At 41.7% G+C, this 15,782-nt stretch overlaps 1 protein-coding gene across 14 annotated transcripts in view; it reads right to left on the bottom strand.

Annotated features, from left to right (window-relative positions):
* Positions 1-4,674: 4,674 nt before the first annotated feature.
* Positions 4,675-15,782, bottom strand: part of ZMIZ1 (zinc finger MIZ-type containing 1) — a 455,946-nt gene continuing 444,838 nt past the window's right edge. For 13 of the 14 annotated variants that reach the window (XM_063958712.1, XM_063958715.1, XM_063958716.1 and 10 more), the window contains 4 exons: positions 15,422-15,669; positions 14,375-14,538; positions 13,937-14,176; positions 4,675-8,394 (listed from right to left, as the gene is read on the bottom strand). In XM_063958712.1, the coding sequence (XP_063814782.1) occupies positions 8,287-8,394; positions 13,937-14,176; positions 14,375-14,538; positions 15,422-15,669 (760 nt within the window). In that variant the 3' untranslated portion in view covers positions 4,675-8,286. Of the gene's footprint in view, positions 8,395-8,939; positions 10,627-13,936; positions 14,177-14,374; positions 14,539-15,421; positions 15,670-15,782 lie in introns of those variants that run through there. The other variant, XM_063958722.1, reaches the window with a different exon arrangement.

Here is a 15,782-nt window from a genome sequence, read left to right as displayed (position 1 = left end):
ATTCCACCCACGTTCTCAACACCAGTCCATGTATCTCTTCCAAATCCTATAGTAGTGCATGGCTGTGACCGGCGTTCTAGCGGCCATCATCGTAGGCATGTCCGTTCTTGATATCCCTCTGTTTCTTAAGATATGGGTTTCAATAGGTACGCCATTAAACGCAGCCTGTTCAGGTCTGTGTTAGAACGGTCCCTGAGATGACAGGTCCTGTCTCTGAGGTAATCGCCAAGGATCTTCTGCTAGTAACCCTTGCAGGTCTGAGTACCAACTCCTGCGGGGTCAAGCTGGTACGATTAGAATCGCCCACACTCGTTCTCGGTTAACCGTTTCAGAACCCTCGGTATGAGTGGAAAAGGTGGAAAAATGGAAATCCCCCGGTAACACCATGGACGTGTTAATGCGTCCATTCCGTTTGCTGTTGGATCTCATGTCCTGGACACATCTGGGCAGCTGATGGTTTTGCCGAGATGCCGTAAGGTTCACCTGAGGTAGACCCCATCTCCTCACCACCCTATCGAAAATTCGTGGATGCAGGCACCCTTTTCCCGGATGCACGTCCTGGTGACTGAGTTAATCTGCGTCCCAGTTTTCCACACCTGGAATGAACAACTCCGAGAGGATGGTGTTTCACCTCGCTGCCCCCAACAAGATCTTTGTGGCCTCCATCCCGCTCTTATTTCCTTCTTGACGCTTCATGTAAGCCGTCGTTGTGATAATGCTCGACTGTACTGACTAGGTCTTCGGTTAAGAGAAGCGCCTTGTAAAACGCTCTCAGGTCGAGAATGTTTATGGGTAGTCTGCCCTCCCGTAACGTCCATCTGCCCTGAAACGGACGTTTCAGCAGGACAGCTCGGATTCTGCAATGTAAAAAGCCAGTGCGACCTGCTCTTTGAGCAATGAGGGTCATCTGGAATGGTTGGGAGTGAATACTGCAGAGCCCCCAAAGACGGCACCATCTTCCCGAGGATTTGTACCCCAGGTATAGAGAAACAGTCTGTGCCTCTAATCCTTGAGCCACCAGACTCTGTATGTCCTGGATCTTGCCGTCTAGTAGGTCTACCCTCAATTTTACTGTTTTCAAGATGAGACCTGGAAAGTGAATCCTTTGAATTGGCATGAGGTTGTATTTCTGGAAATCACAATCCATCCCTGTTGAGAAATATCAGCTGTTCTTGGAAGGTGCCCCAGATCAGCAGATCATCTAGACGAGGTACGATCGTGACCTCTAACCTTTTAAAACTTGCGACCCTTCTCTTCCAAAATCTTGGGGCTGAAGATAGACCGAATGGTAAGGCCCCAACTGGCAATGATCTTTCACCAGCACGAATCTAAGTACTTGGTGAGGAGTCCAAATCAGAATATTCCATTATGTCCAAAGACATTGACTCCTCCGGGTCAAGGTCTGCAATGACCGATTGGATTGAGTCCATCTGTGGGCACGACAAACCAGATTTGAAGAGAACCCTGAGAATAGGGATGTTAATAGTAATGTCGCTCCCCGGTGGGTATAAAACCTGGGGGTTCACGCATTACGGGCGGACACGGTATGCGTTAGGCCACAGGCAACCGTTGTGTAGTAATTTCCGAATGGTCTTCGGTAACACCTTCGCCTTTGAATGGAATGACAGCCTAGGCGCTGTCAATATCTATCGTTAATATATGGAGATAAAACCTGCTGATACAAACTTCTCTTCTCCATCTTCGGACTCGGTCTACCTAGACCTTTCCAACCTTTACCTCCCCCCCCATAGGGGGTCCAAGGTGAGCTATGACTACTGGCTATTAGGAATAGTCTCTCTAGCACGAGACTAAGAACCAAAATAGGTTAATAATGGACCAGAATAACTGCAACTGTCTATGGGTATATTTCTATAATACCCGGTAGACAGATATGTTCTCACTCCTCTCTGTCCTAAAATAAATAGACCATAAGAAGGCTTCCCCTCCCAGGGAAATTGCCTCCCAACCCGGTAACTATATCTTCTTTACCGAAACACGAACCTCCCAGGTCCCTGTGAGGTCATGCAACTATAAAGTTGGATTGTCATGTCAATTGCAACCTACCTCGACTTTTTTTTTTTTTTATGTGGGACTGCCATAATAAAGAATGCCCCCTTAACAGACTAGGCAAGGGAAACCCCCCCATTCTTATGGGATCCTTTCCCCTTCTGTGGAATCCGAAAGTCTGTTAGTCATAGAAATCATTGAGAGATATAGCCCAGATCGGGCTGCTAACGTTGTTAGCCTGTAAGTATAAGTGGTTAACTCCCGGACATATTCCGCTAGGTAAAAATAGTATTTGGGAGTCTGGAAGCATTTACTGGCCTCCTCTAGTACCGCTCTCCTTTACGAGAGCCAGCCTCCTTTTTCCACTCCTACTGTAGGGTAGGAAGGGGTCTCCGCATTGTTTCTGGTAATTTTGTTATACCCCTGCGAATGGAGTAATTCTAACTATGAATTACTCTGTTTTCAAAAGGACCGCAGCCCATAATTAAATGTTAAAATACAGTGTATGTCAGGGTATGTTTTCCGAACCATGACGGATTACTGCCCCTTGGTTGTGTGCCCATTTTTAGAGTCGCACACCCCAGGGGAGTTAACTTTAGTGCACCTTTCTTTGAGCAACCACAGTAATTCTTGCGTTCCTATTTTCCTTACTGAATACATACCACTCAGCCTATCACCTATTCGACTAGGAGGAGAAAGGCCGTACAAATATTGGGAGCCCTGGAAATCTGAGACCCTCTTCTTCCTCTTATTCCGGTATAATAGGAAGAGGTCATTTAACTGCCTTGCGCACAGTTGTTACTGCCTGCGCGGGTGGCATTAACCTGATGATAAATTCTTCCATCGTCTGAGAATCCCGCAGCCCATTCAGAGTGCTGTTTGTGGGATTCCGCCATTTCCGTGAAGATCCCCAACATAATAGGTCTTGGTTGGTGCTTTAGACATATTGACTAAATCCCATCCCAGACCAGTCTGCAGTGCTTTCACCCTTTAGACTAGGAAGAGAAAGACTGTGACGGATAAATGAAGCAAAGGTAAACTGGATTCAAGTGGCTGTATATTATCAAAAGGTTTTTAGAGAAAATAATGTGTTTTTTTTTTTTTTTTTAATACCAGCCGTTCTGCAACCCAACGCACATCCAACTGTGATTCTGCTTCGATGTTGTGGTTGACGAACCATCGCTTCTTTTTATTTTCCACAGGATCGTTTAATAGAATCCCTTGAAAATATAACTTAAAAATTGTATGTTTCCCCTTCTGTCATTACAGGAGATCATTTTCAGTACCATAAGTGTTAACAGCAGAGGGAGCTCTATCTAGTGTGATATCCCTCCCTCTGATCCAACTGGTTTGCTTAAGTATAGGGGGCGTATCTTCCCCCTAACCCTATTTGGCGCCTGCACCATCCTTTTAAGATAGCCGCAATTGAAATTTTTTTGTGACTTCTACAGCCAACATAAAACTGTACCTTAGGGAATAGCAGCCATCTGTGCCCCTATCTTCTATCTGGGGACGCTGCTCACTGTAAGTCGGGTAGAAACTCCGGCCAGGCGCACGCGCTCCCCGCTGCACCGCTGACTCCATTATCTCCCCGCCGCCGTGATTAACATCGTTAGTGGCGGCTGAGGATCTTCCGGCTGCCACTATGAGCTGCACGCTGGGCCTAAGGCGGGCAGAAAGCTCCGGTCAGGCGCACGCGCTTGCTGCGCCCCACCGCTGTCCTACTGATCCACAGTGTCAGCTAAGGATCCGAGGCGGGTGGAAAACTCCGGTCAGGCGCACGCGCTCCCTGCTGCGCCGCTGACCGTGATCCCCCCGCCGCTGACGTCAGTGGCAGCTGAGGATCCGTCCGCCGGTATGAGCTGCACGTCTGAGGCGGGTGGAAAACTCCGGTCAGGCGCACGCGCTCCCTGCTGCGCCGCTGACCGTGATCTCCCCGCCGCTGTCAAACCGCAAAACATTCAGTGAAATGAAAGGCTAGAACCACAGACCTCTAGCTACATAGGCAGTGACCTTACTACTAAGCCACAATGCCTGCCTTGGTGGCTGAGGATCTTCCGGCCGCCGCTGTGAGCTTAACGCTGCAACTCCTGCGGGGCTAATCTAAAACAGACAGTACTCACAGTTGGTGTCAGTATAGAGATGCCGACCCCTGTAGTGGGAAACATTGTCTCTGAATCCTGAACTTTGTCTCCCTTTTATTAGGAGGACGCAGACTTTTTTCTGGTAAAGCCTGCACCCCCTTTCATTTAGGTGGGATCGGGCATTTACCGTTTTTGTTTTTAAAACCTGCACCCTCCCTTTAGTTAGGAGGGATTGGGTCATAAATGAAGAGAAAATAAAATAAATAAATAATTAAATAAATCTTCAGGGAGCAGGAGCTCCCCTCTTGTGCTTGTACCTCCTCGGCACAATTTTTCAAACTGAGGGAGGAGGGATGTGAAGGGGTAGGAGCCGGCTGTGCAGACAATGCTAATTTTAAATTGTGCCACACCTCCGGTTGCAAGCTTCACACCCCTAATGTCTAAGACTGTTCCAGTGTCCCCTAGTGGATGAAAGAGAAATGAAGGAACACGAGTGGCGAATGATAGATAGATAGATGGATGTATACAATATTTTTCAGTGTATAGAAAGCACACTTTAAATATAAAATGAAAACATAAGGCATTGTGCAGGTTTCATCTGAGTACATATTTATTTGATAAATATAAGGTGGACACAACTAACTACATACAGTTTTGCAAGACTAAAAAGCACAATTACGGTATTTTTGAACATCTTTATACCTTCACTGCCAGAACGACAAAACCTTTTCCCTCTGGCAGTGAAGGGGATACAAATATGAATGATTAAATTGTACATACAATGTACAGACAAAATACAGTGGCCCTTTTTGCATGTTGTGTTACAGATTGTACCATGTATTTTTAAATTTCCCCATCTGATCTGAATATCAAAAATTGTACAAAGAGAATTTGGTTACAATCTTTTTTTATTTTTTTTATTTCCCCCATAATCCACTATTTTCTTCATTGTGTTTGTGTGTGTTTACCTCATGTAGCACCGTAAAATACACAGGACTAATGCATGTCAGCTAAAATATTACATGTACATAAAATAAACAAAAATTAAAAAAAAAAATGTTTTCACAAAGGGTCAAAGTATTTTACAGGAGTGGAAACAAATGTTGTGATTTCACACAAAAAATGCACCCGCCCATCAAATTGCCTGCCCTCCCCAAATATAGGATTATTTCCACGCCATATGGAAACACAGATTTTTTTGTTTTTTTTTAACGTTTTCTAACCACCTTTTTTTGCAAAATAAAAACCAAACAAATGCACATTCCCAGGAAAATGAATGTGTCTGTGTTTTATGTCTCTACTGTTCATATACATTATTTACAAAGAGTGTGTGTAGTTCTTTAACCCTTTCTAAATATGAAAGGTCAAAGCATTATCTGGCAATGCTCTTATCCCTTTTCCCCTCTTTACAGTGAATGGGTAAACTTGATTCCAGTTGAAGAGAGCCTTGGAACTTTTTTTTTTATTCTTTTTTTTTTTGCTTTTTTTAAATTAAATATAGATTTTCTGCTTGTACTGTGGCATACGCTCACACAACAAGGTCGTAGGTGTCCATCAGGCTATGAAGGGGATATGCACTGCTTTTTACTTCTATTTCTGGATTGTGTGACCCAAAATAATAATAATAATAATAATAATAATAATAACAACGATAATAATAATAATTTATGCTGGAGAGGAATGCAGAAATGTACAAATAAAAAAAATATTAAACACAAAATTGGCATTTTGAAGATAGAATTGCCACAACGTAGAGTGCTAAGAGTGGTTAGAAAGTTTACTGCCTGCACATACATGGGGGAAAAAGTGAACTCCTTCAGAGGATAATGCTCTCTAATTATTAACTATTCAGGATAAAGAGCACATTCTGTTGCTCATGCTTAACAACCCCTGCTTATGGAATTAGCGACATCATGTGCAAGTGTTTCATTGTTGTTTATTAGCTACTTGAAGCCTAGTTTTATTTATATCCATGCAACCTATTTGCAATTTATCTTAATTAGATTTATACCTTTCTGGGTGAGTAATAATAAACTACGATCATATCAGGTTTGATATATTCTGTGCATTTGTTGGCGTAACTGCCAGATTGTAAAGGTGCAAAGTTGTCATGGTAAGTAAATTCACTAGCCCCTAACAAAATGAAATCAGCTCACAGTGGTAACACATGTAACACAGACTGGACAAAGGGTGTTAACTTTTCGGATACAAGCAAATTCTACATTGTATTAAACAGAGCCTTATAACTTGGTGTAAAACTCTTCACTTCCACAGTGGCTGCAGATGTTTCCAGATTAAATATCACTGCAGGCATAGCTGCAAATTCAAGATGGAAGGGGTTGGACGAGAGAGTGATGTGACTTGGCATTATTAAAAGAAAAAAAAACACACACACATAAGAACAAACCAAGTCGCAAAGCCACACGTATTTCTAAAATATCTGAACATATTTACAATATTTTTTCTTTAAAATAATTGCATATGAACAGCATGGAGCGCTGCCATCTTACCTTGCTAAGACACTGGAATTTAGAAAATGACAAACCTAACAAATAAAATGTGGAGATGCCTTTATAAAAGCCTAACTTTCTATACAATGGAGGCACACACACACAAAAAAAATAATGTCAGGAATTTCAAACTGCTAGAGAAGAAAATGAACAAGTAAATTATTATTTTGCCCCCTCCCCCTTTTTTTTCTCTCCTTTTTTCGTTAAATAAAAAAAATGTACAAAATACAACTTTGGTGATAGAAAAAGGAAAACAAAAAGTCAACAAAATAGGATTGTTTGGTGTGTCATTCACATCTGTACAAGCACAACACACAGGCAAAAAAAATAATAAAAATAAAAAAAGAATATTGTAAAAAGGACAAAAGATGAAGCTAGAACACACAAAGAGAGGGTCAACGCTTACATAGAGCCAAGAGGAAGAGTCTTTAAAGTTTAAACCTTCCTCTGCTAGAGTGACTGCAGAAGACTTTTTTAACCCTTTTACTTACACGATAGGCCAGCAAAGGAGAAAGGCAGTGAAAACAATAACAGAGAAAGTAAATAACATTGATTGGCACACATGCACTTCTGTACAAATATAACAACAGTTTTACAGAAGCAAGCAGCATTAACACACCAGAAGCACAGAAACTGTGTCAGACTCATGCATTTAGGCCCCACCCCACCCCCACACCTCTAAAAGGTACCTCTTGACCACAAGGTGGCTGGAAGGAAGATTGCACAAAGAACACACTTTTTTGTCTTTATGTGGGTTTATATTAAAAGGAAAAGAATCACCAGGCAAGGAAAAAAAAAGAGGGCAGTTATTATGTAACAGTCTTGTTGGGTTAAGCAAAATAATTAAGAACAAAAACATAACCCTTAAACTGCTTCTTTTTTTTAAACCAACATCAATGCCCCTTTATGCAGCTTAAAATAAAAGTAAAAGAAATGAGAAAGTCAGAAAGGAGCGGCCAGTTGCTGGGGAGGAGTCCATTTTGTCTCTTAGCTTCCATGCTGTTTGTGTAAAGTCTGTGCACTCAGGAAACCATAACGTCTGACCAGCCTGGTCTGCGCATTCTCCTTATGAATGCCACAATAAAAACAGGAGGAAATGTACCCCATAGCAACAAAGAACTGATGCAGGAGATCCCCAGCAAGGCTATCCTCCATCTCAGCACTTGTGTGTGGTGTGAGCAGTGTGTCTGCCCAAGTCGCTCACTGCTCGGGAACGTTGTGCTTTGTGTGTGTGTGCGCACGTGTGTGTTTGTTCCATCTTACTCCCAATGTCATGGTTCAGTTCTTCTTCTCCAGCTGGTGTGAGATTGGTGGTGATGTGGAAAGGGGGGAGGGGGGGGGGGGATTAGCAATGGGCGTCAGTAGGCCTTATGTCTCTATAACCTCCACCACCGATTCTTCTTCTTAACTTGCCTAGTGTGAGCTTTCTCTTCAAAGTTTCCCATGTATCAACCTCAATATGGGAAAGCCAGGAAGCACCACGTGTGAGGTCTACAGGCAGCCTGGAGCTGCTCGATGCCCCCTAGCAGCGTCACTGAAGCGCATCAGTCTGAGGCAAACACAGCTGCGAGCTTGCCGGGAAGGCAGACATGACGGGTAAGGGGTGGAGTTTCCAGAACTGCGTCTGCCTTTGTGTGTCCTGATCAGCTGAATTACCGACTGGGGAATGGGAAAGCAGCTGCAGTTTAGTTGTTCTCAAACAGTGAGAGTAGGTCATCATTGCTGTTGTTGGGCAGATCTGGAGGATCCAAGTAAGAGAGAAGCTCATCTGGGTTAGTTAGCTCCGGAAGCAACTGCAGAAAGGGCATAACAAATAATCATTACGCTGCACATAACAGTTACAATTACATGCTCAATCAATTAATTCCACCATCAGATACATGATATGATTGCTAGACTTGATAATCTGCATATTATTGTCATACGTACAACATCCATCGGTGACCTAAGCAAATCTTTAGTAAAGCATAATCAGCGCAATGAACTAATGATTATTAATAGGCATGTCTTATAAACAAAGTATTATGTATTAGTACATAGGTTGAACATGTAACTAACACTGTGTAACACTTGGCACAAGTTCACATTGAGGTATATTTGTAGTTCTATATCTACATATAGTAAGGGCGGGCAGGGTGACAGGTGCTGATTATGTGGCTGTCCAATAGGTGATGTGTAATACTACTTTTAGTCTTTACAGGTGTATATACTATGTACAGTTTGCACAGCTGAACATATGTGTGTGTGTGTTCAGCTTTACACAAATCTATTTTGCACAGGGTGCACACATTGCACATGGAAAGATGCCTCTGGATATAAAAAGACGAAATACAAGTACTAAAAGTTTATATTTAATCTGGTTATTTTCCATTTAAAACAATAACGAAAAATTGTTGTTTACAGAGTTTATTAGATGACGCCCTGATAAAACCAGTTACAAAAAATAAAGCAATAGAATAGCTCCAAAAGGAAATAAAAATAAAATACCAGAATCCCTACAGACCTTTACAGCTTTCCATGGGCATATTTTATATTCCAGACTGGTGCAATACCAACATTAATATGAAGGTGCAGGTTTAGGTGGCTTACAAAATAATATTAAAAGCAAAATGTGACAGGTTTTCTACTTAATATTGTTGTTTCAAATTTCGGGGGTTAAACTAGTATACAATTGATGGTTCACAAGAGCGGCTACTTAGCAAATCTAGTCCATAATATAGAAAGTCGACACATCTGGCTGCAGGATGATCGCTCCTACGTCTGGTGTTGCAGCTCCCCCTAGAGGCGAAATAGCGAAAGCCTCTGAGTGGCTTATAATACAGGAATTGGGGAATAAGTAAACTAGTATAACGTAATCCACTGTATTTACTTAGTGAAACATAACATGCTTTAAAGATGCACTATTGGTAGAGCTGTGGTGAGTCCACAGAAAAAATGCCGTCAATATCCCCCACTTCTCCAGGAAGTGTAATAGGGATATCCTAAGATATCTATTACTAGAGAAAGCCTAACGGTGGGCCTAATATTCATGCCTTTTATTTTTTTACCTCTTTATGAAAGCATACACCCTTATTCAAGCATTGTTGATTTTATTTTTTACCCAGTCTGTCATGAAAGCAACACGTATATGATATACAAAGCAATATTCTCCATCAACATCCATATCTAAGTTATATAAGGGGGTCACGGTAATTAAAAAGAAAAGATAAAAACAACAACAAAATGCAAAAAAAAACAAAACAAAAAACCAATGCAATGTTTTTAGTGCTAGAGTCCTTAGCTGTAGACATATGAAAGTCTGGTTGTATAATGATAACTGGTGGCTAACCTATAATCAAACTTTGCTTTACAGTGCATTAAGCAATGATGTGTTAGCCATTACTGTATGTTGTTCAGCTGTAAAGAGCACAGCTGCTATGCTCCATGAATTTTAAACTTGGGCTTTAGGGGGGCAAGCATCTTCTGCATACATTATTCCTCCAATGTGAGTGTGTAGTGCAGCTTCACCTTAACTACTACAGCATTTCAAGTCATTGTGTAAGGCTTCATATAGTCCTTCTGGGAGCGATTTGCTAGGAAACTAAAACTTGCACCTCCAATTCCTTTGATTTCCATCTCCACTGCGTTTTGCCCACATGAGTTCAACAGGGTCAAACGCGTGCACATACGGCCTGAAGAAATGCCTCCTACATTAAAAGCATTCAGGTGTTTGTGGTGTATGGGTGAGCAGAGCTGCCTGCCATGCAGTTGACCCAGGTTTAATTCCTGGCCAACACATGATTTGAACAGTCTTAGTGGCAGACAAGCAAAACAACAATGGGCCGGCAACAGAAATCCAGGGTTCAAGGCCCAGCAGGTTCAGTTCCTGACATTATCCCCCCCTCTCGAGGGACGTCCTCCGGACGACCTTATTCCAGGATTGTTAAGGTTACATGTTGATAGAATTCCCGAACCAATCTTGGAGCATGGGCATTTTCTTCAGGCTCCCAAGATCTCTCTTTTTGGGGAAATTAATGGAAACAATGCTGAAAGAAAGAATTGTAGAATATCTCAAATCCAGCAATTTACAAGATCCCAGGCAGCATGGATTTTCTTGGAGGCCAATATGTCGGACACATCTAATTGACTGCTGTGCCTGCATGACTATGGTATTGTAGAACTGAGTTGTAGCTTATCTAGGCACAGCCCCACATCGAACATCTATAACTAAACTGGGATGCTTGAGACTGGAAATGATATTGATCGAAGGATACATGACAGAGATGCAATAAATGTATTCATAAAGGGAGAGATTACCACTGGGGCTCTCCAAAGATCTGTACTTGGACGAGTTCTTTTTAATATCTTCAACAGTGACATTGCTATTAGTATTGAATGGAATGTACACTTTTGTTGAAACAGTATGTGACAGTCTAGACACGCGTGTGCTAACTGCAGGGTAATACCAAAAACTGCAAATTCAAACCCATTGCCCTCAAATGTTCAACAACAAAATGACAACTACGGTGAATGAAAGGGATATAAAAGTCACTGCTTGTGCAGACTAAAGCAGACAATGTATCAAAGCAATGGGGAAAGGCAGTTGAATGCTCAGTTGCATAGGAAAAATGTATTAGCATTAAAAAGAGCACTGGTGATGTCACTATACAGGTAAAAGACCATACCTAGGAGTACTGTATTCGGTTCTGAAGACCATCAGGGAAATGGAACAGGGTCAAAGTTTGAGGGAGGTCCAGGATTTCAGCACAGATTGTACATATTTTTAAAGCAGCATCATTTACTAGGCAAAACCAACTTGGTTGGTTGACTGCCACTTTAAAAATACGTGTAACCTTGGCTGAAATACCAGACCTCCTCACACTCTGCCCCTGTTACATTTCCCCCAGGTAATAGCAGTGTCAGAATATTTAAACATGCTTGGGATAGTCATAAGACTATAATAAATACAAAACCAAAAAAAACTAAGACTCAAAGAGGGTATGAGGTTTTTAGAAAAGAAAATGGACAGAACCCAATCTGTTTCTCTATGGGCCACATCTTTAGAATATAAGCTCTTACGAGTAATGCCCTCTTCCCTCATGTGCTTATCCTTTTCTTAATTTAACCATCGTCGACTGCCCCAAATCCTGTTGTTTTCTGCCACCCTGATACTTATGTCAGTGTCATTTTCTGATGTAGCCATGTTTATTTACCCTGTACTTGTCCTATATTGTCTTCAACTGTAAGTTGCTGTTTTCCTGTTTTGATTATTAGTTTATGTACTCTGTAACTGGGAGCTGCAGATCTCTTGTGGCGCCATATAAATAAAGGATGACAATAATAATAATAATAATAATAATAATCTAATTAGCCACACTAATTACTGTGGGCTTGTAGTAGTGCCTGGGGCTATTCAATGGCAGCCTGTGCAAGCCCACTATAAGCCCGCAGGCTGCACTTAATGATGATTACTGCACAAGTCTCAGGATGCTCAAACAGAAATCTGCGGTAGGTAGGGTTTTCTGTCCTCGCAGCGATCGCAAAACACCCATAGCTCTAGGTAGTTATCACGGATTCTATTGGTTTGTGTGTTTGTTGCAGATTTACCGCATGAGTTAAAGGGCCTTTAATTGAATAGATCCTGGTGTAAAAGTCTGAAGCTACAAACACTTTTCCTTATGCGGCTACTTGATTCCGGCCCTATAATTCACCATCTTTTCTGTCCTCTGATTCTCCTGCATGTTCAGTCCACTTTCCCTCCATCTCGCCTAACAAGTAACGTGGAAAAGTATGGTTTGCAACCTATGACAAAAATACCAAACTGTGCCCAACTCTGTAGTGGCTTTGACACATTCACATTACACATCAAAGCTGTGGGGTTTAAATCTTATGCTTCTGTTGCTTGACATTCATGAAATATATGATCTTCAGGAAATAAAAGGTGCTATAATCTGTATTGCCCAGATGATTCCGCTCATATTATAAGCAGTAATAGAAAAAGTGTTTGGTTTGCATCCTTCCATGGGATGTAGTTATGTGACCGGCGGTCAAGAGACCATCGGTCACAATACCAACGGCTACATCCCAACCCCTCACAATCCCGACAGTTTGCATGCCAACTAACAGGGACTATTCCCATGCAGTGGGAATAGAACCTATGGCGGGCGCAGCTCACCACCGAGCCGGCAGCTTTCACACCCCCCCTGCTGGCCATCTCACAGACAGGATCCCACCATCGGTATTGTGACCAATCCCCTTCCATGTTCCTCAAGCAATGAAGTTATAGTTCTAGGTTAATTAACTATTTTGTATGAGCATAAATGCACAGCATAAAGATCTTTGTAATAACAATGTAGAGTTATTGCAAATAGAGTGCAAAACAATATCATACCTGCATTGCCTAATAGCTGCAGACATAAATGGCAAATACAGACCAAGACATCAACTTATAGGAGCATATTCAATTAGCCGCGGGAGGACAGCCTTGAGTTTTAAAACCCAAAGCTATTAAATTATAAGCCTATTTCCTAACGCTGTACACCCACATCTAATAGGGTCCGAGATAAGTGTCCGGGGTAAATGCCCTTGGGGAAAAGCAGAAGAAATGAGCTAAGATAGGAAACCATCCCAAAAAACAAACAAAGACAAAACGGTACACCAATAACAAAAACCTCACAGAAAGGAGATACTAGACTAAACGCTTTACTGCACAAAGGTGAGTGCTCCCCATTAGCAGACACACTCACATAAAAAAACAGAAATAGCTATATACATTCAATAGACTTTCTAATCAGTCACACTTGAATGGACGTCTGAAACCCCTCCAAAACCACACACAATGGATGAACTTACATCTACTCTGCACGGGTGCAACTAAAACCTGAAGACCCTAAACAAAACACTAGAGCAGGTGCCCACCCATCCAGAACACCCACTTACTGATTCCTTCATTTCTAGAATAAAAATGAATTGACTCAAACATAAGCAGGAGCATAATGGACGCCACTGCCACAATATCCAGGAACTTACTACAAACACAGATAGGCCACATCTGCAGTCCCAGCAGACCACTGAGATCAGTTTCATTCCAAAACAATATATGATTGATGCCAAAATAAAATATTTGGTAGATGAACAGACAAAACAATAATATTTAAAAGAAGAAAAGCTTCTAATAAGCCAAGCAGTTGTGTCTGGGTCTCAACACTGGTCTGGCAAGCTTGCAATATTAACTGAATCACTCGGACCTTGAGTCATTTACCGTAGGCCTACATTTTGCACCAGAGTATCTCCCATGGAAAATGAATGCTTGTTATATATTTGAGAAAACACAGATAGAAATATGCACAAACTTACATCCAGTGATGGCTCGGGCATATCAGGAGGTCCCTGTCCACCTGGCTGACCTTCTAACACCGAAGAAGGATTAAAGGACATATCCCCATGTGGGTGGTTGGCAGATTGCTGTGGGTGTCGAGGCTGAGGTGCTGGTCCACCATGATGTAAAGGCTGTCCAGGCTGGCTGCCTGGGTGAGGTGGGTGTAAACCCTGAGGCATTGCGCCGTGAGGCTGCTCAGAATTTCCCACATGAGAGATCTGCAAGGGAGTCAAGAATCAAGGAAGAAAGATGAAATGAGACTGGAAATAATCACAGGATATATAATAAGACTTCACAACAACCTTTGCCTGAAATAGGATTTTTACAGACGGTAACAAGAAAGTTGACTTGTATGACTAAACCGCACAGATTAAAGGAGGAGCTAAAACCAACCAATCAATGTAATCACTACTTACAGAGTCCTGCATGGAGTGACTGAGAGGTTTGTCCAGCGATGACATACCACCAGGCATGTCCGGAGGATGAGATAGCTGCGGCGCATGCATGAAATCATTCATTGATGTCCCACCAGGTGCTCCGTGGGGAAAGTCAAAGTTGCCATGACCTTGGTAACTGTTGCCTATGAATACAAGAATAGAATAAATCTAAGCAGATAGTAAGTGTCTAGTTACTTGTGATCGGTGAATACATGTATATACTGTATTTACTAAGCTGCAAAACTCAGATTTTCTGCACTTTTTCTGAGTAGTTTTACAGCAATTTTACACTGCATATTGCCAGAAATAAAAAATCTCATCTCACTGCTTTAAATCCCAAACAAATATTACCAGAAATCAGAAGTTTGTAAAAATGTATTTTAGTAATATATAGCCGCAAGAGTCCCTCGCTATACTTAATGTACAAAATTTGAAGTGATTGGTATTCATAGCCTTGGCTATATCTAAGCTGTAAAAATAGGCAAATGCACCTTTATGCAATTTGCATACCTGCACCCACAATTCCTTTGGATGAATATTAAATATATTTATCATCTAGTTCTGAGGGATTATACCCATTGTTATAAACTAAATACCTTCTCCTGTAAACAATAAGCCCATCAAAGTGACACGTATTTATACATTTGATAATGGTCACTTACATCAGTTAAATAATGGAACAAAACACCTGCTAACACAGTAGCTTACATATTTGACCAATTTCTCAGACATAAAACCTCCGTCACTGAACATCTAAGTATAACAAAATGTAGTTTCACAGAAGTACAAAGAAATTCTGACAACTAAATAATAATGAGATGCAGATACAAAATTATAAAATCAAGTCTCCCTGGCAGTATGTTGTATATTTACTATAAAAATGTAGGTTACATAAAAGATATACAGTGCTTTTCTACTTTACAGTGTGCTTTCTAACTGGATGTACGGTCTGGCCTGCCCTGCATAGAATCGTGCAACACTGGTCAAATAAAGCTCAATCTCCATTCCTGCTTTAATAAGTCTTACCTTGTCCAATGTATTCATTAGCATTACCACCGCCCGGCGGAGGGGGCAGCGATGGATATGGTGAAGGTCCAGGCCCCAATGCTGCAATCATCTCCACAACATTGGGCATGATCATTTGACTGGGACTCATTGTCTTAAACCTCTTGGAGGGAATCCCATCGGGATCATCCTTGATGTGAATCTCGGACTTAATGGGTACCGGCCGCCAGCTGCAGGTGGGGTCAATAGTCACTTCTTCAAATTCCGAGCTATGGAACAAGGAATATCGGCAAAATTAGAGCACTTCATAGCATATACAGCAGAATGTATGGGACAGTACATGATAAAGCCCATGTAGGATATTTGACGACACCAGTGGGGT

Source organism: Pseudophryne corroboree, chromosome 3 (genome assembly GCF_028390025.1).
Source record: "Pseudophryne corroboree isolate aPseCor3 chromosome 3, aPseCor3.hap2, whole genome shotgun sequence".
Taxonomy (NCBI): domain Eukaryota; kingdom Metazoa; phylum Chordata; class Amphibia; order Anura; family Myobatrachidae; genus Pseudophryne; species Pseudophryne corroboree.
Note: the sequence above shows the minus strand (reverse complement) of the source record. Positions and strands in the feature narration are given on the sequence as shown.